This window comes from Palaemon carinicauda, chromosome 40 (genome assembly GCF_036898095.1).
Source record: "Palaemon carinicauda isolate YSFRI2023 chromosome 40, ASM3689809v2, whole genome shotgun sequence".
Taxonomy (NCBI): Eukaryota; Metazoa; Arthropoda; class Malacostraca; order Decapoda; family Palaemonidae; genus Palaemon; species Palaemon carinicauda.
Window position 1 is genome coordinate 19,856,663 of NC_090764.1, and position 15,258 is coordinate 19,871,920.

The 15,258-nt window shown below is 39.8% G+C and overlaps 1 protein-coding gene across 5 annotated transcripts in view; it reads right to left on the reverse strand.

Moving 5' to 3' along the window:
* LOC137631992 (uncharacterized) overlaps positions 1 to 15,258 on the reverse strand; it is an 87,773-nt gene that overhangs the window by 38,102 nt on the left and 34,413 nt on the right. For all 5 annotated transcript variants that reach the window (XM_068363980.1, XM_068363981.1, XM_068363979.1 and 2 more), the window contains exon 2: positions 13,673 to 13,810. In XM_068363980.1, coding sequence (XP_068220081.1) covers positions 13,673 to 13,794 — 122 coding nt within the window. In that variant the 5' untranslated portion in view covers positions 13,795 to 13,810. The remainder of the gene's footprint in view (positions 1 to 13,672; positions 13,811 to 15,258) is intronic.

The window sequence follows — 15,258 nt, forward strand, 5'->3', positions numbered from 1 at the left end:
CTAACACAAAATTTGACACCGAAAATTTTGGGGCATTATCTCTGACCCCGGCCCTTACTCGTTTCGGACCCCAAAAATAGGGCCCTTTTTCAATAAAAACTCATATATCTTCTATAATTTTAGCCGGAGAGCGAAAATATGCGATGACCACATTTATACCCATAAAACGACTCTATGCTGTAGTCTAACCCAAAATCTGACAACCGAAAATTTTGGGGCATTATCTCTGACCCCGTCCCTTACTTGTTTCGGACCCCCAAAAATAGGGCCCTTTTTCAATAAAATTCAAATATCTTCTATAATTTTAGCCGGAGCGAAAATATGCGATGACCACATTTATACCCATAAAACGACTCTATGCTGTAGTCTAACACAAAATCTGACACCGAAAATTTTGGGGCATTATCTCTGACCCCGGCCCTTACTCGTTTCGGATCACAAAAATAGGGCCCTTTTTCAATAAAAACTCATATATCTTCTATAATTTTAGCTGGAGAGCGAAAATATGCTATGACCACATTTATACCCATAAAACGACTCTATGCTGTAGTCTAACACAAAATCTGACACCGAAAATTTTGGGGCATTATCTCTGACCCCCGGCCCTTACTCATTTCGGACCCCAAAAATAGGGCCCTTTTTCAATAAAAACTCATATATCTTCTATAATTTTAGCCGGAGAGCAAAAATATGCGATGACCACATTTATACCCATAAAACGACTCTATGCTGTAGTCTAATACAATATCTGACACCGAAAATTTTGGGGCATTATCTCTGACCCCGGCCCTTACTCGTTTCGGACCCCAAAAATAGGGCCCTTTTTCAATAAAACTCATATATCTTCTATAATTTTAGCTGGAGAGCGAAAATATGCGATGACCACACTTATACCCATAAAACGACTCTATGCTGTAGTCTAACACAAAATCTGACACCGAAAATTTTGGGGCATTATCTCTGACCCCGGCCCTTACTTGTTTCGGACCCCAAAAATAGGGCCCTTTTTCAATAAAAACTCATATATCTTCTATAATTTTAGCCGGAGAGCGAAAATATGCGATGACCACATTTATACCCATAAAACGACTCTATGCTGTAGTCTAACACAAAATCTGACACCGAAAATTTTGGGGCATTATCTCTGACCCCGGCCCTTACTCGTTTCGGACCCCAAAAATAGGGCCCTTTTTCAATAAAAACTCATATATCTTCTATAATTTTAGCCGGAGAGCGAAAATATGCGATGACCATATTTATACCCATAAAACGACTCTATGCTGTAGTCTAACACAAAATCTGACACCGAAAATTTTGGGGCATTATCTCTGACCCCGGCCCTTACTCGTTTCGGACCCCAAAAATAGGGCCCTTTTTCAATAAAAACTCATATATCTTCTATAATTTTAGCCGGAGAGCGAAAATATGCGATGACCACACTTATACCCATAAAACGACTCTATGCTGTAGTCTAACACAAAATCTGACACCGAAAATTTTGGGGCATTATCTCTGACCCCGGCCCTTACTTGTTTCGGACCCCAAAAATAGGGCCCTTTTTCAATAAAAACTCATATATCGACTATAATTTTAGCCGGAGAGCGAAAATATGCGATGACCACATTTATACCCATAAAATGACTCTATGCTGTAGTCTAACACAAAATCTGACACCGAAAATTTTGGGGCATTATCTCTGACCCCGGACCTTACTCGTTTCAAACCCCAAAAATAGGGCCCTTTTTCAATAAAACTCATATGTCTTCTATAATTTTAGCCGGAGAGCGAAAATATGCGATGACCACACTTATACCCATAAAACGACTCTATGCTGTAGTCTAACACAAAATCTGACACCGAAAATTTTGGGGCATTATCTCTGACCCCGGCCCTTACTCGTTTCGGACCCCAAAATTAGGGCCCTTTTTCAATAAAAACTCATATATCTTCTATAATTTTAGCCGGAGAGCGAAAATATGCGATGACCACATTTATACCCATAAAACGACTCTATGCTGTAGTCTAACACAAAATCTGACACCGAAAATTTTGGGGCATTATCTCTGACCCCGGCCCTTACTCGTTTCGGACCCCAAAAATAGGGCCCTTTTTCAATAAAAACTCATATATCTTCTATAATTTTAGCCGGAGAGCGAAAATATGCGATGACCACATTTATACCCATAAAAACGACTCTATGCTGTAGTCTAACACAAAATCTGACAACGAAAATTTTGGGGCATTATCTCTGACCCCGGCCCTTACTCGTTTCGGACCCCAAAAATAGGGCCCTTTTTCAATAAAAGCTCATATATCTACTATAATTTTAGCCGGAGAGCGAAAATATGCGATGACCACATTTATACCCATAAAACGACTCTATGCTGTAGTCTAACACAAAATCTGACACCGAAAATTTTGGGGCATTATCTCTGACCCCGACCCTAACTCGTTTCGGACCCCAAAAATAGGGCCCTTTTTCATATAAACTCACATATCTTCTATAATTTTAGCCGGAGAGCGAAAATATGCGATGACCACATTTATATCCATAAAACGACTCTATGCTGTAGTCTAACACAAAATCTGACACCGAAAATTTTTGGGCATTATCTCTGACCCCGGCCCTTACTCGTTTCGGACCCCAAAAATAGGGCCCTTTTTCAATAAAAACTCATATATCTTCTATAATTTTAGCCGGAGAGCGAAAATATGCGATGACCACATTTATACCCATAAAACGACACTATGCTATAGTCTAACACAAAATCTGACACCGAAAATTTTGGGGCATTACTCGTTTCGGACCCCAAAAATAGGGCCCTTTTTCAATAAAAACTCATATATCTTCTATAATTTTAGCCGGTGAGCGAAAATATGCGATAAACACCTTTATACCCATAAAACGACTCTATGCTGTAGTCTAACACAAAATCTGACACTGAAAATTTTGGGGCATTATCTCTGACCCCGGCCCTTACTCGTTTCGGACCCCAAAAATAAGGCCCTTTTTCAATAAAAACTCATATATCTTCTATAATTTTAGCCGTAGAGCGAAAATATGCGATGACCACATTTATACCCATAAAACGACTCTATGCTGTAGTCTAACACAAAATCTGACACCGAGAATTTTGGGCCATTATCTCTGACCCAAGCCCTTACTCGTTTCGGACCCCAAAAATAGGGCCCTTTTTCAATAAAAACTCATATATCTTCTATAATTTTAGCCGGAGAGCGAAAATATGCGATGATCACATTTATACCCATAAAACGACTCTATGCTGTAGTCTAACACAAAATCTGACACCGAAAATTTTGGGGCATTATCTCTGACCCCGGCCCTTACTCGTTTCGGACCCCAAAAATAGGGCCCTTTTTCAATAAAAACTCATATATCTTCTATAATTTTAGCCGGAGAGCGAAAATATGCGATGACCACATTTATACCCATAAAACGACTCTATGCTGTAGTCTAACACAAAATCTGACACCGAAAATTTTGGGGCATTATCTCTGACCCCGGCCCTTACTCGTTTCGGACCCCAAAATTAGGGCCCTTTTTCAATAAAAACTCATATATCTTCTATAATTTTAGCCGGAGAGCGAAAATATGCGATGACCACACTTACACCCATAAAACGACTCTATGCTGTAGTCTAACACAAAATCTGACACCGAAAATTTTGGGGCATTATCTCTGACCCCGGCCCTTACTAGTTTTGGACCCCAAAAATAGGGCCCTTTTTCAATAAAAACTCATATATCTTCTATAATTTTAGCCGGAGAGCGAAAATATGCTATGACCACACTTATACCCATAAAACGACTCTATGCTGTAGTCTAACACAAAATCTGACACCGGAAATTTTGGGGCATTATCTCTGACCCTGGCCCTTACTCGTTTCGGACCCCAAAAATAGGGCCCTTTTTCAATAAAAACTCATATATCTACCCCAAAATTAGGGCCCTTTTTCAATAAAAACTCATATATCTTCTATAATTTTAGCCGGAGAGCGAAAATATGCGATGACCACACTTACACCCATAAAACGACTCTATGCTGTAGTCTAACACAAAATCTGACACCGAAAATTTTGGGGCATTATCTCTGACCCCGGCCCTTACTAGTTTTGGACCCCAAAAATAGGGCCCTTTTTCAATAAAAACTCATATATCTTCTATAATTTTAGCCGGAGAGCGAAAATATGCTATGACCACACTTATACCCATAAAACGACTCTATGCTGTAGTCTAACACAAAATCTGACACCGGAAATTTTGGGGCATTATCTCTGACCCTGGCCCTTACTCGTTTCGGACCCCAAAAATAGGGCCCTTTTTCAATAAAAACTCATATATCTTCTATAATTTTAGCCGGAGAGCAAAAATATGCGATGACCACATTTATACCCATAAAACGACTCTATGCTGTAGTCTAACCCAAAATCTGACACCGAAAATTTTGGGGCATTATCTCTGACCCCGACCCTAACTCGTTTCGGACCCCAAAAATAGGGCCCTTTTTCATATAAACTCACATATCTTCTATAATTTTAGCCGGAGAGCGAAAATATGCGATGACCACATTTATACCCATAAAACGACTCTATGCTGTAGTCTAACACAAAATCTGACACCGAAAATTTTTGGGCATTATCTCTGACCCCGGCCCTTACTCGTTTCGGACCCCAAAAATAGGGCCCTTTTTCAATAAAAACTCATATATCTTCTATAATTTTAGCCGGAGAGCGAAAATATGCGATGACCACATTTATACCCATAAAACGACTCTATGCTATAGTCTAACACAAAATCTGACACCGAAAATTTTGGGGCATTACTCGTTTCGGACCCCAAAAATAGGGCCCTTTTTCAATAAAATTCATATATCTTCTATAATTCTAGCCGGAGAGCGAAAATATGCGATGACCACATTTATACCCATAACACGACTCTATGCTGCAGTCTAACACAAAATCTGACACCGAAAATTTTGGGGCATTATCTCTGACCCCGGCCCTTACTCGTTTCGGACCCCAAAAATAGGGCCCTTTTTCAATAAAAACTCATATATCTTCTATAATTTTAGCCGGAGCGAAAATATGCGATGACCACATTTATACCCATAAAACGACTTTATGCTGTAGTCTAACACAAAATCTGACACCAAAAATTTTGGGGCATTATCTCTGACCCCTCCTTACTCGTTTCGGACCCCAAAAATAGGGCCTTTTTTCAATAAAAACTCATATATCTTCTATAATTTCAGCCGGAGAGCGAAAATATGCGATGACCACATTTATACCCATAAAACGACTCTATGCTGTAGTCTAACACAAAATCTGACACCGAAAATTTTGGGGCATTATCTCTGACCCCGGCCCTTACTCGTTTCGGACCCCAAAAATAGGGCCCTTTTTCAATAAAAACTCATATATCTTCTATAATTTTAGCCAGAGAGCGAAAATATGCGATGACCACATTTATACCCATAAAACGACTTTATGCTGTAGTCTAACCCAAAATCTGACACCGAAAACTTTGGGGCATTATCTCTGACCCCGGACCTTACTCGTTTCGGACCCCAAAAATAGGGCCCTTTTTCAATAAAACTCATATGTCTTCTATAATTTTAGCCGGAGAGCGAAAATATGCGATGACCACACTTATACCCATAAAACGACTCTATGCTGTAGTCTAACACAAAATCTGATACCGAAAACGTTGGGGCATTATCTCTGACCCCGGCCCTTAATTGTTTCGGACCCCAAAAATAGGGCCCTTTTTCAATAAAAACTCATATATCTTCTATAATTTTAGCCGGAGAGCGAAAATATGCGATGACCATATTTATACCCATAAAACGACTCTATGCTGTAGTCTAACACAAAATCTGACACCGAAAATTTTGGGGCATTATCTCTGACCCCGGCCCTTACTCGTTTCGGACCCCAAAAATAGGGCCCTTTTTCAATAAAAACTCATATATCTTCTATAATTTTAGCCGGAGAGCGAAAATATGCGATGACCACATTTATACCCATAAAACGACTCTATGCTGTAGTCTAACACAAAATCTGACACCGAAAATTTTGGGGCATTATCTCTGACCCCGCCCCTTACTCGTTTCGGACCCCAAAAATAGGGCCCTGTTTCAATAAAAGCTCATATATCTACTATAATTTTAGCCGGAGAGCGAAAATATGCGATGACCACATTTACACCCATAAAACGACTCTATGCTGTAGTCTAACACAAAATCTGACACCGAAAATTTTGGGGCATTATCTCTGACCCCAGCCCTAACTCGTTTCGGACCCCAAAAATAGGGCCCTTTTTCATATAAACTCACATATCTTCTATAATTTTAGCCGGAGAGCGAAAATATGCGATGACCACATTTATACCCATAAAACGACTCTATGCTGTAGTCTAACACAAAATCTGACACCGAAAATTTTTGGGCATTATCTCTGACCCCGGCCCTTACTCGTTTCGGACCCCAAAAATAGGGCCCTTTTTCAATAAAAACTCATATATCTTCTATAATTTTAGCCGGAGAGCGAAAATATGCGATGACCACATTTATACCCATAAAACGACTATGCTGTAGTCTAACACAAAATCTGACACCGAAAATTTTGGGGCATTACTCGTTTCGGACCCCAAAAATAGGGCCCTTTTTCAATAAAAACTCATATATCTTCTATAATTTTAGCCGGTGAGCGAAAATATGCGATAAACACATTTATACCCATAAAACGACTCTATGCTGTAGTCTAACACAAAATCTGACACCGAAAATTTTGGGGCATTATCTCTGACCCCGGCCCTTACTCGTTTCGGACCCCAAAAATAGGGCCCTTTTTCAATAAAGACTCATATATCTTCTATAATTTTAGCCGGAGAGCGTAAATATGCGATGACCACATTTATACCCATAAAACGACTCTATGCTGTAGTCTAACACAAAATCTGACACCGAAAATTTTGGGGCATTATCTCTGACCCCGGCCCTTACTCGTTTCGGACCCCAAAAATAGGGTCCTTTTTCAATAAAAACTCATATATCTTCTATAATTTTAGCCGGAGAGCGAAAATATGCGATGACCACAATTATACCCATAAAACGACTCTATGCTGTAGTCTAACACAAAATCTGACACCGAAAATTTTGGGGCATTATCTCTGACCCCGGCCCTTACTCGTTTCGGACCCCAAAAATAGGGCCCTTTTTCAATAAAAACTCATATATCTTCTATAATTTCAGCCGGAGAGCGAAAATATGCGATGACCACACTTACACCCATAAAACGACTCTATGCTGTAGTCTAACACAAAATCTGACACCGAAAATTTTGGGGCATTATCTCTGACCCCGGCCCTTACTAGTTTTGGACCCCGAAAATAGGGCCCTTTTTCAATAAAAACTCATATATCTTCTATAATTTTAGCCGGAGAGCGAAAATATGCGATGACCACACTTATACCCATAAAACGACTCTATGCTGTAGTCTAACACAAAATCTGACACCGAAAATTTTGGGGCATTATCTCTGACCCCGGCCCTAACTCGTTTCGGACCCCAAAAATAGGGCCCTTTTTCAATAAAAACTCATATATCTTCTATAATTTTAGCCGGAGAGCAAAAATATGCGATGACCACATTTATACCCATAAAACGACTCTATGCTGTAGAGTAACCCAAAATCTGACACCGAAAATTTTGGGGCATTATCTCTGACCCCGGCCCTTACTCGTTTCGGACCCCAAAAATAGGGCCCTTTTTCAATAAAATTCATATATCTTCTATAATTTTAGCCGGAGAGCGAAAATATGCGATGACCACATTTATACCCATAACACGACTCTATGCTGTAGTCTAACACAAAATCTGACACCGAAAATTTTGGGGCAATATCTCTGACCCCGGCCCTTACTCGTTTCGGACCCCAAAAATAGGGCCCTTTTTCAATAAAAACTCATATATCTTCTATAATTTTAGCCGGAGAGCGAAAATATGCGATGACCACATTTATACCCATAAAACGACTCTATGCTGTAGTCTAACACAAAATCTGACACCGAAAATTTTGGGGCATTATCTCTGACCCCCCCTTACTCGTTTCGGACCCCAAAAATAGGGCCTTTTTTCAATAAAAACTCATATATCTTCTATAATTTTAGCCGGAGAGCGAAAATATGCGATGACCACATTTATACCCATAAAACGACTCTATGCTGTAGTCTAACACAAAATCTGACACCGAAAATTTTGGGGCATTATCTCTGACCCCGGCCCTTACTCGTTTCGGACCCCAAAAATAGGGCCCTTTTTCAATAAAAACTCATATATCTTCTATAATTTTAGCCGGAGAGCGAAAATATGCGATGACCACATTTATACCCATAAAACGACTCTATGCTGTAGTCTAACACAAAATCTGACACCAAAAATTTTGGGGCATTATCTCTGACCCCGGCCCTTACTCGTTTCGGACCCCAAAAATAGGGCCCTTTTTCAATAAAAACTCATATATCTTCTATAATTTTAGCCGGAGAGCGAAAATATGCGATGAACACATTTATACCCATAAAACGACTCTATGCTGTAGTCTAACACAAACTCTGACACCGAAAATTTTGGGGCATTATTCGTTTCGGACCCCAAAAATAGGGCCCTTTTTCAATAAAAACTCATATATCTTCTATAATTTTAGCCGGTGAGCGAAAATATGCGATAAACACATTTATACCCATAAAACGACTCTATGCTGTAGTCTAACACAAAATCTGACACCGAAAATTTTGGGGCATTATCTCTGACCCCGGCCCTTACTCGTTTCGGACCCCAAAAATAGGGCCTTTTTCAATAAAAACTCATATATCTTCTATAATTTTAGCCGGAGAGTGAAAATATGCGATGACCACATTTATACCCATAAAACGACTCTATGCTGTAGTCTAACACAAAATCTGACACCGAAAATTTTGGGGCATTATCTCTGACCCCGGCCCTTACTCGTTTCGGACCCCAAAAATAGGGCCCTTTTTCAATAAAAACTCATATATCTTCTATAATTTTAGCCGGAGAGCGAAAATATGCGATGACCACACTTATACCCATAAAACGACTCTATGCTGTAGTCTAATACAAAATCTGACACCGAAAATTTTGGGGCATTATCTCTGACCCCGGCCCTTACTCGTTTCGGACCCCAAAAATAGGGCCCTTTTTCAATAAAAACTCATATATCTTCTATAATTTTAGCCGGAGAGCGAAAATATGCGATGACCACACTTATACCCATAAAACGACTCTATGCTGTAGTCTAACACAAAATCTGACACCGAAAATTTTGGGGCATTATCTCTGACCCCGGCCCTTACTCGTTTCGGACCCCAAAAATAGGGCCCTTTTTCAATAAAAACTCATATATCTTCTATAATTTTAGCCGGAGAGCGAAAATATGCGATGACCACACTTATACCCATAAAACGACTCTATGCTGTAGTCTAACACAAAATCTGACACCGAAAATTTTGGGGCATTATCTCTGACCCCGGCCCTTACTCGTTTCGGACCCCAAAAATAGGGCCCTTTTTCAATAAAAACTCATATATCTTCTATAATTTTAGCCGGAGAGCGAAAATATGCGATGACCACATTTATACCCATAAAACGACTCTATGCTGTAGTCTAACCCAAAATCTGACACCGAAAATTTTGGGGCATTATCTCTGACCCCGGCCCTTACTCGTTTCGGACCCCAAAAATAGGGCCCTTTTTCAATAAAATTCATATATCTTCTATAATTTTAGCCGGAGAGCGAAAATATGCGATGACCACATTTATACCCATAACACGACTCTATGCTGTAGTCTAACACAAAATCTGACGTCGAAAATTTTGGGGCATTATCTCTGACCCCGGCCCTTACTCATTTCGGACCCCAAAAATAGGGCCCTTTTTCAATAAAAACTCATATATCTTCTATAATTTTAGCCGGAGAGCGAAAATATGCGATGACCACATTTATACCCATAAAACGACTCTATGCTGTAGTCTAACACAAAATCTGACACCGAAAATTTTGGGACATTTTCTCTGACCCCGGCCCTTACTCGATTTGAAGCCCAAAAATAGGGCCCTTTTTCAAAAAAATCTCCTATATCTTTTATAATTTTAGTCTTAGAGTGAAAATATGCGATGACCACATTTATACCCATAAAACGACTCTATGCTGTAGTCTAACACAAAATCTGACACCGAAAATTTTGGGACATTTTCTCTGACCCCGGCCCTTACTCGATTCTAACCCCAAAAATAGGGCCCTTTTTCAATGAAATCTCTTATATCTTCTATAATTTTAGTCGTAGAGCGAAAATATGCGATGACCACATTTATACCCATAAAACTACTCTATGCTGTAGTCTAACACAAAATCTGACACCGAAAATTTTGGGACATTTTCTCTGACCCCGGCCCTTACTCGATTCCAACCCCAAAAATAGGGTCCTTTTTCAATAAAATCTCTTATATCTTCTATAATTTTAGTCATAGAGCGAAAATATGCGATGACCACAATTATACCCATAAAACGACTCTATGATGTAGTCTAACACAAAATCTGACACCGAAAATTTCAGGACATTTTCTCTGACCCCGGCCCTTACTCGATTCGAAGCCTTTTAATAGGGCCCTTTTTCAATAAAATCTCTTATATCTTCTATAATTTTAGTCGTAGAGCGAAAATATGCGATGACCACATTTATACCCATAAAACGACTCTATGCTGTAGTCTAACACAAAATCTGACACCGAAAATTTTTGGGACATTTTCTCTGACCCCGGCCCTTACTCGATTCGAACCCCAAAAATAGGGCCCTTTTTCAATAAAATCTCTTATATCTTCTATAATTTTAGTCGTAGAGCGAAAATATGCGATGACCACATTTATACCCATAAAACTACTCTATGCTGTAGTCTAACACAAAATCTGACACCGAAAATTTTGGGACATTTTCTCTGACCCCGGCCCTTACTCGATTCCAACCCCAAAAATAGGGTCCTTTTTCAATAAAATCTCTTATATCTTCTATAATTTTAGTCGTAGAGCGAAAATATGCGATGACCACAATTATACCCATAAAACGACTCTATGATGTAGTCTAACACAAAATCTGACACCGAAAATTTCAGGACATTTTCTCTGACCCCGGCCCTTACTCGATTCGAAGCCTTTTAATAGGGCCCTTTTTCAATAAAATCTCTTATATCTTCTATAATTTTAGTCGTAGAGCGAAAATATGCGATGACCACATTTATACCCATAAAACGACTCTATGCTGTAGTCTAACACAAAATCTGACACCGAAAATTTTTGGGACATTTTCTCTGACCCCGGCCCTTACTCGATTCGAACCCCAAAAATAGGGCCCTTTTTCAATAAAATCTCTTATATCTTCTATAATTTTAGTCGTAGAGCGAAAATATGCGATGACCACATTTATACCCATAAATCGACTCTATGCTGTAGTCTAACACAAAATCTGACACCTAAAATTTTAGGACATTTTCTCTGACCCCGGCCCTTACTCGATTCGAAGCCCAAAAATAGGGCCCTTTTTCAATAAAATCTCTTATATCTTCTATAATTTTAGTCGTAGAGCAAAAATATGCAATGACCACATTTATACCCATAAAAAGACTATGCTGTAGTCTAACACAAAATCTGACACCCAAAATTTTGGGACATTTTCTCTGACCCCGGCCCTTACTCGATTTGAAGCCCAAAAATAGGGCCCTTTTTCAAAAAAATCTCCTATATCTTCTATAATTTTAGTCGTAGAGTGAAAATATGCGATGACCACATTTTTACCCATAAAACGACTCTATGCTGTAGTCTAACACAAAATCTGACACCGAAAATTTTTGGGACATTTTCTCTGACCCCGGCCCTTACTCGATTCGAACCCCAAAAATAGGGTCCTTTTTCAATAAAATCTCTTATATCTTCTATAATTTTAGTAGTAGAGCGAAAATATGCGATGACCACATTTATACCCATAAAAGGACTCTATGCTGTAGTCTAACACAAAATCTGACACCGAAAATTGTGGGAAATTTTCTCTGACCCTGGCCCTTACTCGTTTCGGACCCCAAAAATAGGGCCCTTTTTCAATAAAATCTCTTATATCTTCTATAATTTTAGTTGTAGAGCGAAAATATGCGATGACCACATTTATACCCATAAAACGACTCTATGCTGTAGTCTAACACAAAATCTGACACCGAAAATTTTGGGACATTTTCTCTGACCCCGGCCCTTACTCGATTCGAACCCCAAAAATAGGGCCCTTTTTCAATAAAATCTCTTATACAGTATCTTCTATAATTTTACTCGTAGAGCGAAAATATGCCATGACCACATTTATACCCATAAAAGGACTCTATGCTGTAGTCTAAACCACAGACAGAGGATCTATCGCCGCTGAAGTTGGCGATTGTTTGACGGCGGCACCCAGTTTGATCATGTCAAACAGAGCTTCCTTGGAGGGCGAACCATGCAGCCCCAAGGAAGCCCAAAGCTGAAAAATATCATTATTAGATACAAATTCCTCCTCCGGGGGGGGGAGGAGCAGCTGCCTCGCTATGGGAGGCAACGACCTCTCCCTCACCCCGGGATCGGTCGCCAGCCTCTCGGAAGAGGCCGCTTGAGTGGGAGCTTCGGAGGAGGAAAGGGCAGCGGAAGAAGAAGTCTTGGGATTTTCTCTCTTCCGAGAAACCTCCGAAGGAGAAAGATCCCTTTTAGCCTTCTTCTTACGTCGCCGGGCAAACCTCTCCCACTGGAAGGTAGACCACTCCCTACACTCAATACACACGTCAGACCTATCACACGATTGGCCCCTACACTGAGGGCATAAGGAGTGAGGATCCGCGTCCACGCCCGACATAAAGGTACCACAAGGGCGGCCAGATAGTCCAGGGCACATACGCATGATGAGAAATAGAGGCCAACTTCACACACACACTGAAAAGAGAAAGCAAACAAAATTATGGCAGTCAAAAACGAGGAGAGCGCAGACACGTCTGACGTCTCTCCGAGCCAAAAGTAAAGTGAAGTATTCACCGGTGAGTGTGAGGGGGGAGGGGTAGCTAGCTACCCCTCCCTACCCCCCGCTAACTAGCGGCGGGGTAGGAAACCCTCGTTAAAAACTTTATGGCTCGTCATTCAGCTACGCCGAAGTAATTACCCCATGTAAATAGCGTGGTTTGTATTTCAGTTACGGAACAAATAGGTTTCCAAATTTTCTGCTGCAGCTGCTGAATTGCTATCAATGTGAATACAGCCAAATCTCTTAAAGATACTGTCGAGATGGTTTATATATGATATAAAGAATGAAAAACATTCATCTAAAAAAAATAACCAATACTTAAGTACTGTACAGTAAAATAATGAAAAACTATAGGAATTTTCATAAAATTATGGAAAAAGCACATGAACAAAGACCTATACAGTAATATATGATAGTTTGTGGAAAACATATAAGGCACACGACAGAAGAGGTTAACTAATTTTATGTCTTACTCAATTAAAAGTGAAGGTAAAATGTTGGTAATGTGATAACAATGAACATAAATTGGATTCTCTGATAGTGTACTTACTTTTTATGCTTATTTAGAGGCTGGTCACTTGCCTCTCCTACGATACTTCGAATGTAAAAGCTTCTACAAATGGTAAAGCAAGATGTAATTCTTGGATCCCATTTCCTGAAATATCTATACATTCAAGGGATTCCTTCCCTGGCAAAGAAAAGGAAAAACAAATTACTTGAACTTCCATTTCCAAAATTTTGCAGCTATTACCTAATTTAAGTAAAAAAACTCAAAATATTGAAGTTTCAAGTCATATCAAATGGAAGCACATTTACAGATTAATAAATATATCAAGTAAAATTTTAAAATGATATTTTCATAATAAAATAAACTTTTGAATATACTTACCCGCTGGTTATATAAAGAGCTGAAGTCTCCTGACGCCCTGACAGAAATTCAAAATCTCGCGCTATCGAAGATACGGCAGGTGTATACCCGCACCCTAGCGGTAGTTCAGGTGGAAGAACAACACACCTTCAGTTCTTCCATGCCTCATACCAATACCACAGGTAGTCTCTAGAGGGGAGGAGGGTGGGTGTTATATTTATATAACCAGCGGGTAAGTATATTAAAAAATTTATTTTAATATGAAAATATCATTTTTAAATATAAAACTTACCCGCTGGTTATATAAAGAGCTGATTGACACCCATTGGTGGCGGGTCAGAGACAGCAACATATTGAAAAATTCACTTAAGGGTTACATACAACAAACTTGAGCAGTTCTCACCTGATAAGGAAGCTGACAGCAATGATACTCTGCCTCATTTCGTCCGCTATCCTTAAGAGATCCAGTGATCCACTCGGGCTGAAAATCTCTAGGAGCTGTCAAACGGTACAATCACCTATAACATGACAGGACCTCAACTAATACCCTTGTTCCGGGTGCACTCTAGGAACAAATTGACCACCTAACCAAATCAAAGATTGCGGAAGACTGACGACCAATCTCCACAAACAACCATAACAAACGAGTTCCAAGAGATAGAAAAGGGGTATTAGGGAAAAGGGAACGTAGTGGTAGATCATTCACCTACTATCGCATTCGCCGCTATAAAAGGACCCAACGTAAAACAGTCCTCAGAGCGAGTCTGAACATTTCTCAAATAATGGGATGTAAAAACAGACTTACTTCTCCAAAAGGTCATATCCATCAGACTTTGCAGAGAACAGTTCTGTTTAAAGGCCACTGAAGTCGCTACCGCTCTGACTTCATGTGTCTTTACTTTGAGAAGCCTCTGATCCGTCTCATCACATTGAGCATGAGCTTCTCGAATTAACAATCTAATGAAAAAAGACAAGGCATTCTTTGACATGGGCATCGAGGGTTTCCGAACTGCACACCACAGAGCGTCTGAGTTACCCCTCAGATTCTTAGTCCTGTCCACATAAAGTCGTAATGCTCTAACTGGACAGAGTACCCTTTCTAATTCATCTCCCGCCAAATCAGAAAGGTTAGAAATCTCGAAGGATTTGGGCCATGGCCGAGTAGGGTTTTCATTCTTGGCCAGAAACCCCAGTTGTAAAGAACAAATGGCTTTTCCATTCCGAAAACCAATGTTCCTGCTTAAAGCGTGTACCTCACTAACTCTTTT